We start from the raw sequence: 16,032 nt of genomic DNA on the forward strand, positions 1-16,032 counted from the left end.
ACCAAATTTCACCAATAAATTGCCTAATTTTTTTTTTCCAAGTTATTTGGTTTTTACTGACTTACACCCAGTTTTCAGTTCACTCAATAATATTTTACCGGGTAAAGTAACATCCCCGTCAACCAGAATGCAGGGCTGCGGTAAAGTAAAAGTGCCAGTTACCTGAGGCACAGGTTTCTGGCAGGGGAGGGAGAGGGAGAAATGGTAGTGGCCATGTGGGGGCCGGGGGAGGGTAGCTGGAGCCACTGCCTGGGGGGTGCTGGGCTCCCAGCTGTGACCCTACTGCAGGAATTGCTCCTAGGGTGGACGGGTCCCAGCTGCACCCCAGCAGCTCTGGATGCAGCCCTGCCCCCAGTGCTGAGAGCTGCGAGCCCTGCTGGGGGAGCAGGTGGGAGAGCCTGGCCCCACTCCCTAGAGTGGGTGCTGCACCCAGCTGCTCTGCACAGGCCCACAGGGCTCCCAGTTCTGACCCCAGGTGGGGTGAGATGTGCTGGTGCCTGGGTTGGGTTCCCACCCCCACATCTGGCTACGCACCACTCCCTCCTCCCCCCAAATACCAGGGCAGCCTGGCAGCAAGTGCTGCAGCAGTGGGGAGGAGTATGAACGCATCCAGGGAAGAACGTGGTGGGGTGCAATGCCATGCACCAGGAAGAACCCAGCGCCACCGTGGGCCCCAGCTTGCAGTGGCAGCCTGCTCTCGTGCTGCACACGGATCCAGGCCCATGCACCCCCTGGGAAGAGCCTGGTGCAGCCCTTCCAGTGTATGTGTAACAGCAAGAGCCATGCCCCCCCTGCCCCGCACCCACTGACACTTACCCCTGCTTTGCTGCTGATGGGCTGTGCCACACCACTCCCTCTACCCTTTCCCTAGTTCCAGCCTTACTCCCTTGCTCCCTCCCCGCCACAAGAATGTATTTTTATTTTCCCCGATATAAACTTTTTCCCCCCTTTTCTTCCTTTTATCCAGATTTCAACCTGGTTTTTATGTTTGGAAGATAAACCCCAGAAAGTTCCAGGATTTTTTTTTTTTTTTTTATAAAACCTGAAAATGCAGAACACTACTCGCACCCCACACACCCACACTATGCATCCGTGCTCCCCCACATACATACACCACAAACATAACCCTATTACCCCTCCACATAGCCACGCCCCCTCACCTCAACATACACACACATGCCCCCACACACAACATACAAAACTAAGAATTTATGTTTGAGTTGCTATGCAATCATCTCTCTATACAGTACACAAATACAAATCATGACAAAAATACTTTTTGTAATAAAATTAAAATACTTTCTGTTAGGCTTTTGATCTTCAGCATATGATTTGACTTTTTTCTGGTTCTAAGATGGGAACCACACTGCCAAAAGGAGTATTTCTGGAGGGCAAGGAGAGGGACTTCTTTTGGTAAAGGTTAGGGGTTAGTAGGGGCTGGACTTTTGGTCCCAAGGCGGCAACCATGGGGTAGGGCTACCCATGCAGCCCTTGAAAACTCACCAAACCTTGTTAAGCAGCCTTCTACCTGAAATAATTGCCCACCCTTGCTCTAGATAGATAAGCAGCAAACAACTACTTGATAGTACTTGAAGTAGTGTACATTGCATTAGATTGGTATTCTTTTGAGTCTTTGGGGAACAAGAGAAATACATGCTCTTGTTGATGCTTCCATTTTTGTTTCTTTATAGTGGTTGGCACCTACCACAGTTCCCCAGACCAGTCTCATCAAGTGGCAGGTAACCACCAGCAGCCTCCACAACAAAATACTGGATTCCCACGTAACAGTCAGCCTTATTATAACAGCCGGGGAGTGTCTCGTGGTGGATCACGTGGTGCTAGAGGCTTAATGAATGGATACAGGGGACCGGCCAATGGGTTTCGAGGTAAATAAAATAAATAAGTATACTTTTTGAGACTCCATCATTCTCCCCCTGCCGCCCAGTAGTACAGGATACTAAGGGTCTTTAGCACTAAGATCCTATATCATTTAATAGGTTAGGCCTGTGCAACACTTGCCTGGTTTGGACGCAGTGTGGGCCTGGCAGTCTTGCAGCCCCCAGCCACGTGGAAGTTTTACAGCCCTGATTAAAATGATAATATCTTGCAAGATACCTACTTTTATCATTTTCTGGTCATGATAATACATTTGTAAAATACCAAATGAAGTGTTAAATATTTCAGTAATAAACCAAAAGGGCTGGGCATTTTACAAATGTAGGAAGTTCAGAGTTTTTCCCTGAGGACTTACAAGTGCACAAAAAATAATAGTAGGCCTGCTCAACACTGCAGCTTTCAATTTGAATGCTAGAATACTAGCTCTTTGATTTTTTTTTTTTTTTCCTTTTTAGTCTGGTTGTGAGAAAAATGTTTATGCTTGCATTTGATTTGAGCCATGCTTACTAAAAAATATTGGAGAAAGTATTAAATGCCACCTCTCCAGATGTCTTAATGAGATTATGTAAGGCACATAATTGTGTTGCTATTAATACAAATATTTGTGATATCTGTGGATTTGAGAAACTTTTAAATATTCTGAATACTGAATAAATCCTGTTAGTGGGTTTTGTTATGTGTACTCAAAGAGCCGTTTTCCCTTTATTAACTATTTGTATTGTATTTCTTAGGAGGTTACGATGGCTATCGCCCTTCATTCTCCAACACTCCAAACAGTGGTTACACACAGCCCCAGTTCAACACTCCACGAGACTATCCCAACTACCAGAGGGTAAGCCAAAGTTGAACTGAAATTCTAGGACTGAAAAGATTGCTTAATTTAATAAAAACACTTTTTTGTGCTCACTCTCTCTGTCTTCAAAGAGCATGTCAATCATGTCTTCAGCATCATTAGATGAACTATTATCTTGACATGTTATCAAAAAGATAACTAAAAATGTTCAGCCACAAATTGCAACCAGTGAAACAAAAATTCACCCTTACCTTCCAGACTGACAGTATTAAATTCACGCTGGGATTTGAACATAAAGGTGGTGTGTCCACCATTGTACCTCATGAGCTTCAAAAAATTGCCAGATTAGTTTATTTACCCAGAGGCAAGCCTTTAGAGCAGTGCAGCAATAGGAAGGTATTCTCACTGGGTGCTGAAAAAATTGATTTTTCTTCATCACAAGACCAGGATTTCCTGAAAAGTAGTACAAAGCTATATGTTGATGGTGCCCAAACTCATCACTTCATCAAAATACGATTGGATTATTTGTAATGCTCTTTCATATTTAACAAACTTAATATTTTTATTGGTAAATATTTACCTTCCTGAGGAATTACAAAAGAGTTCACCTTGATGAGACCTTAATTTACTTTCCTGCACTTTCTTTAGGATGGGTATCAACAGAATTTCAAACGTGGCTCTGGACAGAATGGACCTCGGGGAGCCCCTCGAGGTAATTCTCAAGTGTTGATGTGTTCTTAACTCTGCTGAATTGGATTTTCTAATTCACCCTCTAGATAGTTGTGGATTTTTAAAAATAATAATAATGTTCAACTAATAGGCTGCAATTCAAAAACGTATTTAAACTTTTCCTCAAACTTTTGTTAGAAGGAGTTAGTTTGTTGGCTGTTGGACAGAATATTCTTTGGCAGACCAATGTCTTTTCATCAGAACTATCCAGTTGCCTTTGTTTTTACGAAGCACTGAACATATATTTTTGGAAAGCTTTATCTTAACCGTTTTAGTGCTGTAAACGTGAAGTATTAGTTTTGGCAGACAGGACTTGCTAGAATTTTGACATACCAGGCAGGCACTTTTTCTGCTTTTGAAATTTCCTGAGACTTCTGAAAGTATGTGTTGCTATTTCTTTTTGAATTTCAATAAAAGTACTTTGCATTATTTGCAGCCTATTGCAGAGTTGGTTTTTTTGGTCTTCATAAACTCTGCTTGTCATTCTATTCCTAGATCCTGTGGAAAAATTAATAGATTACTTAATATTTTAAAAGTAGAGATGCATGTTTTCTCCCCTCTATAAAAATCTATTTAATGACTCTGTCCCTGTCTTTCTAGTTGCCCATTGTGAGGTTCTTTTGGGTCTGAGCTAAAAAATAGTAACGCATTGGAGTTGCTTGTTTATATGTGAGCTTAAATTATTATCAAGTAACTGAAATTGAACTTAAACTGATTTTTATTTTTTCTGCCTTTGAATTTTAATGGCATTCCCAGTGTTTTCATAATTTTTTTTCAATAGTCTTTGGGTAATAACTGTTTTGTTTACTTTTTCTGCTGCTTAAATTTAATTATGCAAATATCTGTATGTGTTGTCATAAGGAAGCCTAATAAATTATTTTGGGAGCGGGGACTGAGATGGTATTAGGTTGTCACGGAGTTAGAACTTTACATACATATGGAAGATACAGCTATAAAAGTAGGAATGTTGGGGCTCAGAAAAATGCCAGTAAGTATCTAGTTGTAAGGTGGGGTACTCCTCACTTAATATCGCCCTGATTAATGTTGTTTCATTATTACGTCACTGATCTATTAGAGAACATACTCGTTTAAAGTTGCACGTTGTTCAGTTATAACCTTATTTGGCCACCGCCTGTGATATAATTGGATTCGCTTAACATCCTTTTGCTTAGTCACATTTTTCAAGAACGTAACTACGACGTTAAGCGAGGAATAGCTGTACTAGCTTTAAAAATATATACCTCTAAATGAGCAGTACATTCTGATCGATTTTTTTCAGATTGCAGTTGAGACTTCAACGTAGCTTGCGGTGAATGAACAGGAAAGTGAGAGCAAAGTTACTAGCTGGCTGGTTGGTATTTATAAGAAGGAATCTTAGTTTAATTGTTTTAAGCCTGGTATTCCTCTAAAATACTAACCAACAGCTAGTAAAGTAGCTTAACTTTAGTTTAATTAATGTTGGATTTATTTTCCTGTTAATATGGGGGTGAGTGACGCTTTAGCAGTTGTCATTTGTTACTGGGATATTGAATTGATTGGCGGGGGGGGGGGATTTCATTGGAATCTAAGTTATTTAGCAAAGTTCTGAGTAATGCCATGAAAAAATGTCAAGGCAGACATCCTAAGAATTTACATTAGAAGATTCATTAGTTGCATATGCATCTGTTTTGGATGGATAGGAATATTGAACATGCATTGATACTAAAAGGCATACGTTAATATTAATGTGGATATTTAGCATGCATTAATGTTAATATGAATTCCAAACAAAGTTCTTGAAATCGATCCCTTTGAGTTCTAAAACTGTTTGGTTTGATCTAAAATTAAGTGCTCTCTTTATTTTCTAGGTCGTGGAGGGCCCCCAAGACCCAACAGAGGAATGCCTCAAATGAATGCTCAGCAAGTGAATTAAAATAATTCACAGGATTACATTAAACGCCAAAAACACACTGGCCAGTGTACCATACATGTTACCAGAAGAGTTATTATCTATTTGTTCTCCCTTGCAGGAAGTTCATTGTAAAGGGACTATTTTCATTACCCATGACAGGACTACAATTGTCAGCTTTATATTACCTGGATATGGAAAGAAACAACGTTTACTCTGCATGTTCTGTCCTAAGCATCATCTTGAGCCTTGCACATGAGATTAAGATTCCTCACCCTTGCTATGAGTAAAGCAAAAAGGCAATTTCAGGGTGATTAAATTTCCATCGTTAACTGAAGTGGCAGGAAAAAGCAAGACTGACTCACTTCTGAAATTCAATAGTAATGGAACAAATTTGGATAAAATCTGAAAATTTCTAAAGATTTTACTCTGATGGCAGTTGGCAAAATTAAACTTTCCCATGAAAGGCGGATGGAAGAAGTGAAGTGTGGTTTGGCTGAGCAACTGCATTTCATCTTTTTCTTGTTAAATTGAAGCACTGAACAGTTTGCATAATGGTGCAGAAATCCCTAACTAGAAAATAAGCTGACAACCAGCTTTTGATTAAACAAACAAGAAACTCCCTTAGCTACAGCACTCTCCACTTGATCCAGTTTACTTTGGCTAAGGATATATAAATTGCTTGTGTAACTGCTGATAGAATTGTGTAAACGTTTCTTTGTAAAAAAAAAAAAAAAAACAACAAACCAACAAAAACCAACCAAACAAACCAACAACAAAACCCCAAGAAACAATTAGCTTTGATTGGCATTTCAAAAAATCTTTGCAACAAATATGGGATATAATCTGGATGACCACCTGTATATTTGATGTGAAGTATTTAGATATCTTTTTTTGGGACACATTTTAAGTTTATTTTGATAGCAATGACTTTTGTAAGGATTGGTATACTATATCATTCCTTATGACTTGCACATTGTCTGTCACTAATACTTGACCTTGCTGTATTATCACCTAAATAACTGATACTGGTACCAATGGAAGTCGCTAATGGATAATCATAACACTTTTGGTCACATGTCCTTTCGTCTTTCCTGCAGCCTTGAAGGTTTTAAGAAATCTCAAACGCCCGCTGCTGCTGCCCTTTTAATTGCTATCTTTTGAAAAGCACCAGTATGTGTTTGGATTGATTTCCCCTTTTAAGGGAAATGACAGCCAGCAGTTACAAATCTAATGGTATAAGCAAGACAAATAAAACATGTTTATAAAAATTGTATCCTGGAACACTAGTTTTCAGTGACTGATGTAAACTTAATACATTGGGGTTGGACATTTCATAAGCTTTTTTTCTGATAAAACTTACAGATTTGTGTAAGCCTTCTTGCTACTAAATTTTTCCAATAGTTCTGGTTCTCTCATTTAATACACATTAATTGGGTTACTTGGGAATTTTTTTTCTTATCTGTGGCAGCTTTTCTCTTCATCAAGGCAACATCATTTGGAAGACTTAGCAGAGGACTGGGATTTTGACAAATGGTATTTCAGTTTTACTGCAAAATGTAGATGCATTCTTGGGGAAGTCACTAATCTCTGTGCCTGTCTCCCTATCTGAAATGGGGAGAATACATAAATATCTACCTCTGTAGAGGAGGTGTTACTGATACATTCTGTAGCACATTGAACCTGTAGAGTGCCATGTTTAATATTGTTCAAGTAATCAATTTATGTTGGAAGAAGAGGTCAGAATAAGGAGCAACCACAAATTTAAGAGGGGTTGTTTAATCGTGTAGTGTAGTGGTACTGGATTTCCTGTATCAAACTGAAAGTCTTGCTTTCACTCAGTGTGGTTTATACTTGTATCATGACTGAACTGCCAGAACCCCTTTTCTATCATACTTCAGTTTATTGTAAGATGCGGTCCCAAGCTTATTTGTATGAGAATTTTACCTTGCTGTGACCCATGTATGAAGGGCATAAATTAATTACATCATAGCGTTATTGCAAGAAACCATAAGATGTGGGAACAGTAAACATCTATCACCTTGCTAAAGCACAAGTACTTGGGACAGCAGTTTTGGTAATTTTCCCTAGTAATTTAATGGTATAAACTACAGTCTAGTGACAAGTCACTATTCTATGATTTGTATAGCAAAATGCTACCAGGGTAGCTCCAGTTGTCTGTCGTCTTTTTTAAAAGTTGAAGAACAACTAAAAGAGCATTTTTTTGATGTTGAATAGATATAGGAAAATGGGGTGGATTTGTGATTTTTTTTTTTCTTCTTTGCATCTATTTTATAAATATTTGTTAGGCAATTAGCTATTTCCCTTTTTTTCCTATTGCATACCAATTGACTCTTTAATAGCTAAGTAGTTTCACACTGACTTTTCAGCATAGTGAATTGAAAACCAATGAATGGATCAAAATATTCCACTTGGAAAATTGAGTTCATTTCTTTTCAAAACAACTTTAATGTACTAATAAAATATGGGTAGTTGTGAGGCTTCTTACTTGAGGTGTTATCTTGTGAGCTTTTATGTATCAAATGACCTTCATAGGTAGTGTAGCCCTGCAACTGGATGCTGCTGCATGATATAAATGTGCTACAATCATGTCCAGGACTAAAGCAAGCATGTAGGGGACACAGGCTGGCCATTAATTTTAACAGATGTGGGGTAAAACCTTTGCTGAAAATTTGCCTTCATCTAATTTGGGCTTAGATCCAGTAACTGATCTTGTGCTCTGCACAGCAAAAGAACAGGCTACATACTGGCATAGCTGACAGAATTCTCTCCTGCCTTATTGCAGGAAGGGCAGCTGGAACTCATGTTTGCTACACATCTTAAACATGAGATCAAATTCAGATTAGACATGCATAGGAATTTTAGAACCCTTTCAGCATTTGGAGCCTTTGCAGTTAGTTCTTAATGTGACTCCACATCTAAATCTCTGACCAGATTAGAAGCATATCCAATGTTTTCTTCCTCCCCAAGGGACACGGAACAACATCACAATAAATGGTAGCTTGCTGAGAATGCTTGGACAGTCCTGCCCTTGGATGTCTTATTGGATGCCAAGTGGGAGGCCTTAAGGGCATGGATTTTTTTCCTCCCCACCTCAATACCATGATTGCAGAATGCCTTAGCTGCTGCTCAGTTCTGATGATGAGACAGCAGGTGAATATCACAATACTGCATCTCTGTTTTGATTGCATTGGAAAATCTGATTACTTTGCCTGTCAAGCAGTGCCAGTAAGGTGTGTATTCTACCAGTAGTGCTACCACCAGGTTAAATGGAGGAGCTATTCCTATCTCATTTAGAATTAAACATGTCTTTGAGGCCTTACTTAACCCCAGATATTATTTTCCTACTGGACCTGATTAACATGATAAAAACAGTCTGTAGCACGTCACCCAGGCTTTTAGATGTCCTGGCTGGAGCCACTGCCTGATCTTAATGCCTGAGGATTCAGTGAGTCCAAATCCTTCCTAGTCAGCCACAGTTTTTCATATCTCCTCAATCAGGGGTTCTCAAACTTAGTGATACTGTGACCCCAAATGCTGGATGGCAGCACTAGGGGACGAGGAGCTCACATGTGGCAGCTGTCACAGTGCGCTGCTTCTCTGAGCTGCCGTGCATACCCCCTGAGAAGTTTGCAGCCTTCTTTTAAGTTGCTTGCAACCCACAGTTTGAGAAACCCTGCCTTAAATGATTAAAATAACCATTCTTCCATGCTGGAAACTGCGTGAAAGTGTAATACATATTAGTAGCTGAAGACTAACAAATCCCTGTATTCCTGATGGATGTTACTATAGTGGAGCAGAGTGGGTGCATCTACATTAGCTGCTACATCACTACAGGAGTGAACTATCGTGATATAGCTTGTCACTAAGACGATGTAGTGTTGGTGGGCACTAACCGTGATGCTGTTGCTACTGTGCAGTAGCAACGAGCTACTGCACAGCAAGGTCAAAAACACCCATGTGCCACTGGGACTGCACAGTAACGGTGGATACTGCAGTCATTTAGTACTTGCTTTAGCACAAATACTGTGCAGTATTTGGTATATATTCATGGCCTTGTTACTTTCCCTCATAAACATCAGGGTTGTGATTGATGATTCAAAAATTACAGTTGCCTCATCAAAATGGGCTGTGAAGAAAAGCTTACAGGGATGTTGAATACTGACACCCTTTCCATTCAAAATCTCCCTGTACCTTTCCAGGTGTGTTCCGAGTATAAAAGACGTCAAATGGTGCATCTCAGCAGACCCAAAAGGATTTTTTTGCATGTCTTTTTGCTTTATCATATTGATAAGAAAACCTGTCGTTGCACTGAAATTTTGACCTGGCATTAAGGTTGGCAAACTGTTCAATTGACTAGTCAAGTATTTGTCAATTGACTGCATATTTTTGACTGGTCAAAGATTATAGCAATTTTACAAAAAAAAAAATGTTTTGACAGAAATAAGATTTTTTTTATTGTCTTTTGATGCATTTCTTAATGGAAAAATGGTACTTTTTCTGTGTATTATTTGGACTTGCAGGCGTGTCAAATACCCAATCCTGCCTGGCATTAAAAGGGAAGGAAGGCAGCATCTACACCTTCACTGCTGAAGTGGATCTGTGTCTCTGTGGCAGAGGCTTATTTAACTATTCCTCACTGCAGCTGTGCGCTCTTGCTGCATTTTCATTAGGAAGCTACACCATGGTTCATGGTTATATTCAGTTAAATAAAACAACCATGTTCCATCTTCCATTGTAGCCTCTAGAATTAAATATTTCAAGAGTTCTGCACAAATATTTCTAGCAGCCTCAGAAGGGCAGAGGGAACTGCTGCCAGAGGTCTGTAGCAGTTGTTATACTGTAACTTATCTGTGCAGGAACCTACAAGCTTATTTGTGTAGCCCTACAAGCTGCCTGACACTTAGGAAGCAAAAACGACTCCATCTTTAACCCCATTTCAGTTGTATATACAGGCTTATGCTCACACAAATTACAGCATAACATCTGTGTACTCCCAATCCCTGACCCCCTTTCCAAGCTGCTACAAATGCAGCTTCCTCCACACCCAAATGCAAGGTTTGTTAATGGGGAGGAATTCACTTTTTAAATGGCTGTCCTAGGAAAGGAGATGCAACTAGTTGAATGCATCCTGGTTCTTAAAGCGTTTCATAGATAAGGCAATTAAAAATCCTATTTTGGGGGAGACTAGTGGGCGTAGACCTTACAGTAAACAGAAACTGATTTCCTTACATGAAGTTTTCCTCAAGAATCTAGGTTCATACATCCAACCCAACCTGTATTGGTTTGAATGTAAATTGAGTGACCAGTTTAGTGTTAGTTACTTTTTTTTTTTTTTTTTTTAAGCATCATTTAACTTTCAAGGGTAACTACCTGACTGGAAGTTTTAAAATCAAGCAGGGTTTCTAGATGGCTATAATAAGCCCAGCTCCACCACTGTGGCCAGTTTCTACAGTATAAGCTGGAAGAAGGGATGAATTTATTTTGTGAGAATTTACTAGTTTGATCCCACTAGACTGTCACCAAATTGTAATGAACTTGTTTTGAAAATTAATTGCCAAATTAACAAGGAACTTAAAAGTTTCTCAAGATGTGCAGAAACTTGAATGTAAAAGAAATTTAAGATTGTACAGATACTAAGTTGCAGTGAGTTTATAAAACAAACTTTCGGGTTTGGTTCATTTTACTGAATGGCCTAAGATACCTACATTTACATCTTTATAATTCTTCAGCTCTGTTAAAAGGAATGTGCTTTATGTCCTTCTCTTCTATGTACACCTCTCCCATACATTGTAAAGGACTGTCTTATTTTTCTGCAATCTGTTGATCTTGTCACAGTAATTCAGTTCATCTGCTCACAGAACTCTATAGGCTTTCTATTAGCAACTTTTACTACAGTCCTTTATCTAAGGATCATGTTATGTTACAATCCAAGTATTTGGGGCTAAAATACCTAACATTGCTCGTGGAATTTGGATTTAAATAAATCCTTTCCTGTGGAATGATATTAGCATGGTTGTAAATTGCATCATTATTCAAGAAATTTAGATTTCTTGGAAATACTGAAAGCCAGGAATGAGTTAAATACAGACAAAAGTTGGTATTACAGGTTTGAATTTGACATCAAGATTTGCTAAAATAACAGGATTTAGAATATACCAGTGCTTGTTGCAGTCTGTTCCTAGAACTGGTAACCTGAGTTAGTTCAATTTAATAATTTTTTTTTTCCTATCATGGCTTCAGTAATGTTTCACTTAAAATTTTTGCATAAAAAAACATGACAGCTAGGATGTTATTAAACAACAGAGCTTAAATAATATAAGTTTAGTTTTACTGAGAAGATTGTCAATGTCTTTTGCAATTTCATAATTCAATAACCTACCCAGTCTTACATATTTTCCAAAGTTTAAATTCTACCTTGTTTATGCCAGCACAGATTTATTGACATCTGGGAGTGCAGAATATGTGGAGATGGTGAGCGAGCTCTGCATTTTGCTTCACATCTTCAGTAAATTTCATAACAGCATTTGACAGAGTTGAAAGGTTTCAATGATCACAATTATTAGGACTAGCAAAGCCACATAAGGAGGGAGGCTGGAGTACTTCCAGATTTCCAGCCATGAGATTGTGTGGGGGAGGGGGCATTGTTTTGTTGTGGTTTTGTTCTTTTTTTACTGCCAGGCAAGCTTGACCTGTTAGGATAGTGAAGCTATTTTAAGGGGACTGACAGATATCATGCAACTGCGTTCATTTGGTGTGTGTTAAAGCTCTATATGCACCTTAAGGTTGCATATGGAAGTGACTGAATCAGCCAGTAACTTTCAGTGGATAAATGACTTGGGCTTCCTGCAGTCAAGTTTAAAATGTAATATTCAGCCTATCCAAATGTGGTTGTTTTTTCCCCTAGTAGTACAAAATCCAATTACACAAAGGGAATGTCGATACTGAGAATGCAGAATCCTGATGTCCTCCTGAAATTACTAGGTATAGTGTGTTCAGTAATGGAAGGGGGGGCAGTGGAATTCAGGATTTGTTTAGAACAAAAGACTTGGAAATAGTATCAATGTTGCCACTTGTATTTAAAAGTTTGGTTTACACAGTTTCTTATGATCTGAGAACAACAGTCTCAAACTTCAAGAAAATTACCAAAATAAGGTTATATGCGAGTTTATAATTGCAGTCATTAAATGGTATGTATACTGTTTACGGGCTTCAGGGAAACGGCTGGTCACAAGATGTACAGGTACTAAATTGCATTGATACCTAAAGTATGTAGATTAATACATTTTAAAAATGGTGGCCATAGATATCAAAACTGATGGGCAAGAAGATCTGTCTAAAAAAAATTTCTTGGCCATTAATCCATTCATTTGTTCTGTGGTTTTGAGCATTTTAAGAAACTGATGATTGTTAGATTGAGTTGCAGTGTCAGATTTCAGGTCTTCAGTTCTAGGACAGTCATGTCAGTGATGTTTACCACTGTGTCTTCCTGAAGTATGATAGGAATAGGGGATAGTGTGACTCAAGAAAATCTGGAGCTGGATGTGACTTTCTTTCTACAAGCAGACAGTCATTAGCTCTTGAAGCAAATAAAAACATTTGGAGTTTAGTTTATCCAGCTTCAAGTCTGAATGAACTTGAAGAGCTAAGGCTGGTTCAGGAAGGAGGTTCCCACCTTAGGGCTTGATGATGAGACCTGCTTCCCTCCCAGACCAAACAAGCAGATATTGCTGAAACTTGCTAAGGAACCAGCACTGACACTCCAGCACCATCTTCCAATTCTGGCTGAACCCATCCTACTCGACACTGTGTCCTTTTCCAGAGGGAACTGGTACCAACTCCCAAGATCTTTCTAAGTTGGGTGAACTGGAATTCCATGCCCTGATTCCCATGTGCTCTCATACAGGTGTCCTAATACCTTTTCAAGCATCTGGAACCAGTCTCTGTTTCTCATTGATCCTTCATTGGCAATGCAAGCAAGCTCTCATTAGCGTTCCCTGATTCCACCCTTGAACAGAAGAAAATGAACTCTAGTTAAGCTTGTAAAATGGGGCGACATAACACTTCTTTGGTAAGGCACTGTGTATATACAAAGTGGCACTTTTTGAGCTATGATGCAGATAAGGAACTGAGGCAGGTTTTATATCTCATCTAAATATAGGGCTGTTGGTTGAATTTGGGGCTGTAAACTTTTTTTTTTTTTATATGATTTGCCACATGTTGATACTTAGGCTCAGGTTTTTTAGGAAACGGTGACCTAAAGTTGAAGCCAAAATAAAAAAAAATGTACAGTTATCTGCAAAACTGTGTGGGGGGGGGGGGTCCTCTGTAAGCAGGTTTTGGTTATCCATCCTAGTAGGGTAGAACAGCAGAGTTAGTATTTTGGAATTTAATTACTGAATTTACCTGAATCCAAGACAACTCCCCCCTGCCCCTCCCCCCCAATTATTAGAATCTATATATGGGAAACGTAACTTTGGTATAATTTTCCATGTATAGAATCTAACTATTGAGAGGTTGTCTTAAATTCATCCCCCCTGTCAAATGCTGCAGTGGAGGAAGTTAGTGGTATGGAGGTAGGTGATCAGGGGGTCAGGCAGCCCAATCCCCTTCCATTGCTACCTGTCCCTGTCTCCCTCCCACTGCACCAGCCCCGTTTCAGCCTGGTTGTTCCAGCCCAGCCTGATAGCAGTGCTAGCAGCTCTGACCTGAGTTCTGGGACCCATCCACAGCTGCCACCACTGCAACAGCTGTTACCAGGTGGGCTAGGGCTGGAGCAAGCATGTGCTCTGTTCCCCAGGCTCTGGAGTGGGACCAGGGCCATGCCAGTATTGGAGTGAGGGTAGATGGTTGTGGGGACAGGCAGCAGCAGCTGCTTCTGTCTACACTGTGGCCAAGTAGGTGGTAGGGAGAAGCAGTAACAATGTTCAAGTCCTCGTGCCAGCCTGTCTCGGACCCAAGATGGATCATTCCAGCTCATCACCAAAAAAAAAATTGCCTACTACTGGTTTATAAGATGGTTCCTGGAATATGATTTTAGCCCAAGGATGGCAAATAGTAATGTGAATACTGTTTTGCTTAAATGTTACTAACTAGTGGTGGCATACTAATTCCCTTGCTATTCTTGGTCCCTCTACATGTGCAAAGGCCTGATGGGATCTGTGTGATCCATACAATCGCACCTCCTTCCATGCCACACATTGTACGGCAGGAGGCATGACTGTGAAATTGTGAATCTGATCCCATCATGCCTTATTGCAGGTGCAGGGGGAGCCCAATCATGGGCTGCATGGGCAAGAAATAAGTTCCTGCTGCTGTGATCTACCAGCCACAGAGGGGCACCACACATCCCTGTAGCTGGGAGCCCTTTCAGCTGATGGAGCTCCCAGGCTGTGGGTTCACTTAGTCCCCCCAGCTGGGAGCTCTGATGGGGCTCCCAGCCACAGGCTACATGTCAAAATTAAAGCTGGATAGAAACCAGCTATAAAGTTACTGCTTGAAAATGTGTAATAAGTAATAACTTTATAGCTGGTTGGACCATTTTCAGGCACCATAGTTGATTTGCATGTGTTAATTGTGTAATGCATGTAACATGTAGAGGGGGCCTTGGTTCTCCAGTTTCTGTTGCCTGCAGCAGAATGGTGGTAGCAATCTGGCCCTGGGAAGAAGCAGGAGCAGGGGGTTCAGAAGCCCCAAGCTGCCTTATTATTTCAGCCTGCCACTAAAAAAGTTTGCCACCTCCTGACCTAAATTACCATAAAGCCTAGTAACTGGTTGGGAAAGTCTGCTTGTTCATACCTCTCTGAACCTAGTCTCTAAGATGCCTACTTTTCCCTGCCTTCTATGCAACTGTACACTAACACATCTAACCACCTGTCTACTTTGATATCAGGATAATAAAGTCTGCTGTTCCCTGCCTTTTTTTAAAGACCTAGAAGAGTTCAAGAGAATTAACTATGAGTACTGAACACCCTCACTATGCGATAAGGGTTGACTCCACAGGTGTTCACAATAGAGTTGAACAATTAGTCTCTTCCTTTTCTTAATAGACTGCCTTACTTTAGGTTATATGAGCTATCATGTGGACCAGATCTGGTCCCTGGTGCTGAATCATCCAGCCTGTGCTGCTCCATGTAGGTATATGTAGAGCCCTGTGAGCTGAGACCCTGGCTGCTAGCTTGGGTGCACAGGTTCTGGGAGGGAACAGTGCAGGGCCCTGGGGCCCTGATCCCAGCATTATCAAGTAGCATGCGGCCCAATCCTGCTCACAGACTGGCCCTGTGCCAAAATGTTGAGTGCCACTATGCACCCACATTTCACTGGTCAAAAAGTAGTCATTAACAGTCAGATACTATGTCAGTAAGTTCAACAGCTCCCATAAAAAGGAATCCCTTTTAACTGATCTTTTTAGACAGCATATCAGAGGAGTGAGAGGAGGGCTGTTCTTTCACAGCACCTTTTATTGATGCCTCTTCCCCCACTTGGAAGCTACAGCTCTACCATGAAGAGTAATATTTTGTCGGGGCAGAGCAAGCTGCTCACCAGCAGGGCAAAAGCCAATAATCTGATTTCCCCACCCCTGCACCCCCAGGTGGTGCAGGGGGCTTGCTGAATGTCACTGTGTGCAGCCTCCCTGTTGAACAAACATAAGAAGGAAGTACCATACTGGGTCAGATCAATGGTCCATCTAGCCCAGTATCATGTC

The 16,032-nt window shown here is 40.4% G+C and overlaps 1 protein-coding gene across 2 annotated transcripts in view; it reads left to right on the plus strand.

Annotated features, from left to right (window-relative positions):
* Positions 1 to 6,580, plus strand: part of CAPRIN1 (cell cycle associated protein 1) — a 64,567-nt gene extending 57,987 nt beyond the window's left edge. For both annotated transcript variants that reach the window (XM_059722754.1, XM_006259975.4), the window contains 4 exons: positions 1,692 to 1,886; positions 2,628 to 2,728; positions 3,338 to 3,401; positions 5,266 to 6,580. In XM_059722754.1, coding sequence (XP_059578737.1) covers positions 1,692 to 1,886; positions 2,628 to 2,728; positions 3,338 to 3,401; positions 5,266 to 5,330 — 425 coding nt within the window. In that variant the 3' untranslated portion in view covers positions 5,331 to 6,580. The remainder of the gene's footprint in view (positions 1 to 1,691; positions 1,887 to 2,627; positions 2,729 to 3,337; positions 3,402 to 5,265) is intronic.
* The last annotated feature ends 9,452 nt before the right edge of the window (positions 6,581 to 16,032 follow it).

Source organism: Alligator mississippiensis, chromosome 2 (assembly GCF_030867095.1).
Source record: "Alligator mississippiensis isolate rAllMis1 chromosome 2, rAllMis1, whole genome shotgun sequence".
NCBI classification, from domain to species: Eukaryota; Metazoa; Chordata; order Crocodylia; family Alligatoridae; genus Alligator; species Alligator mississippiensis.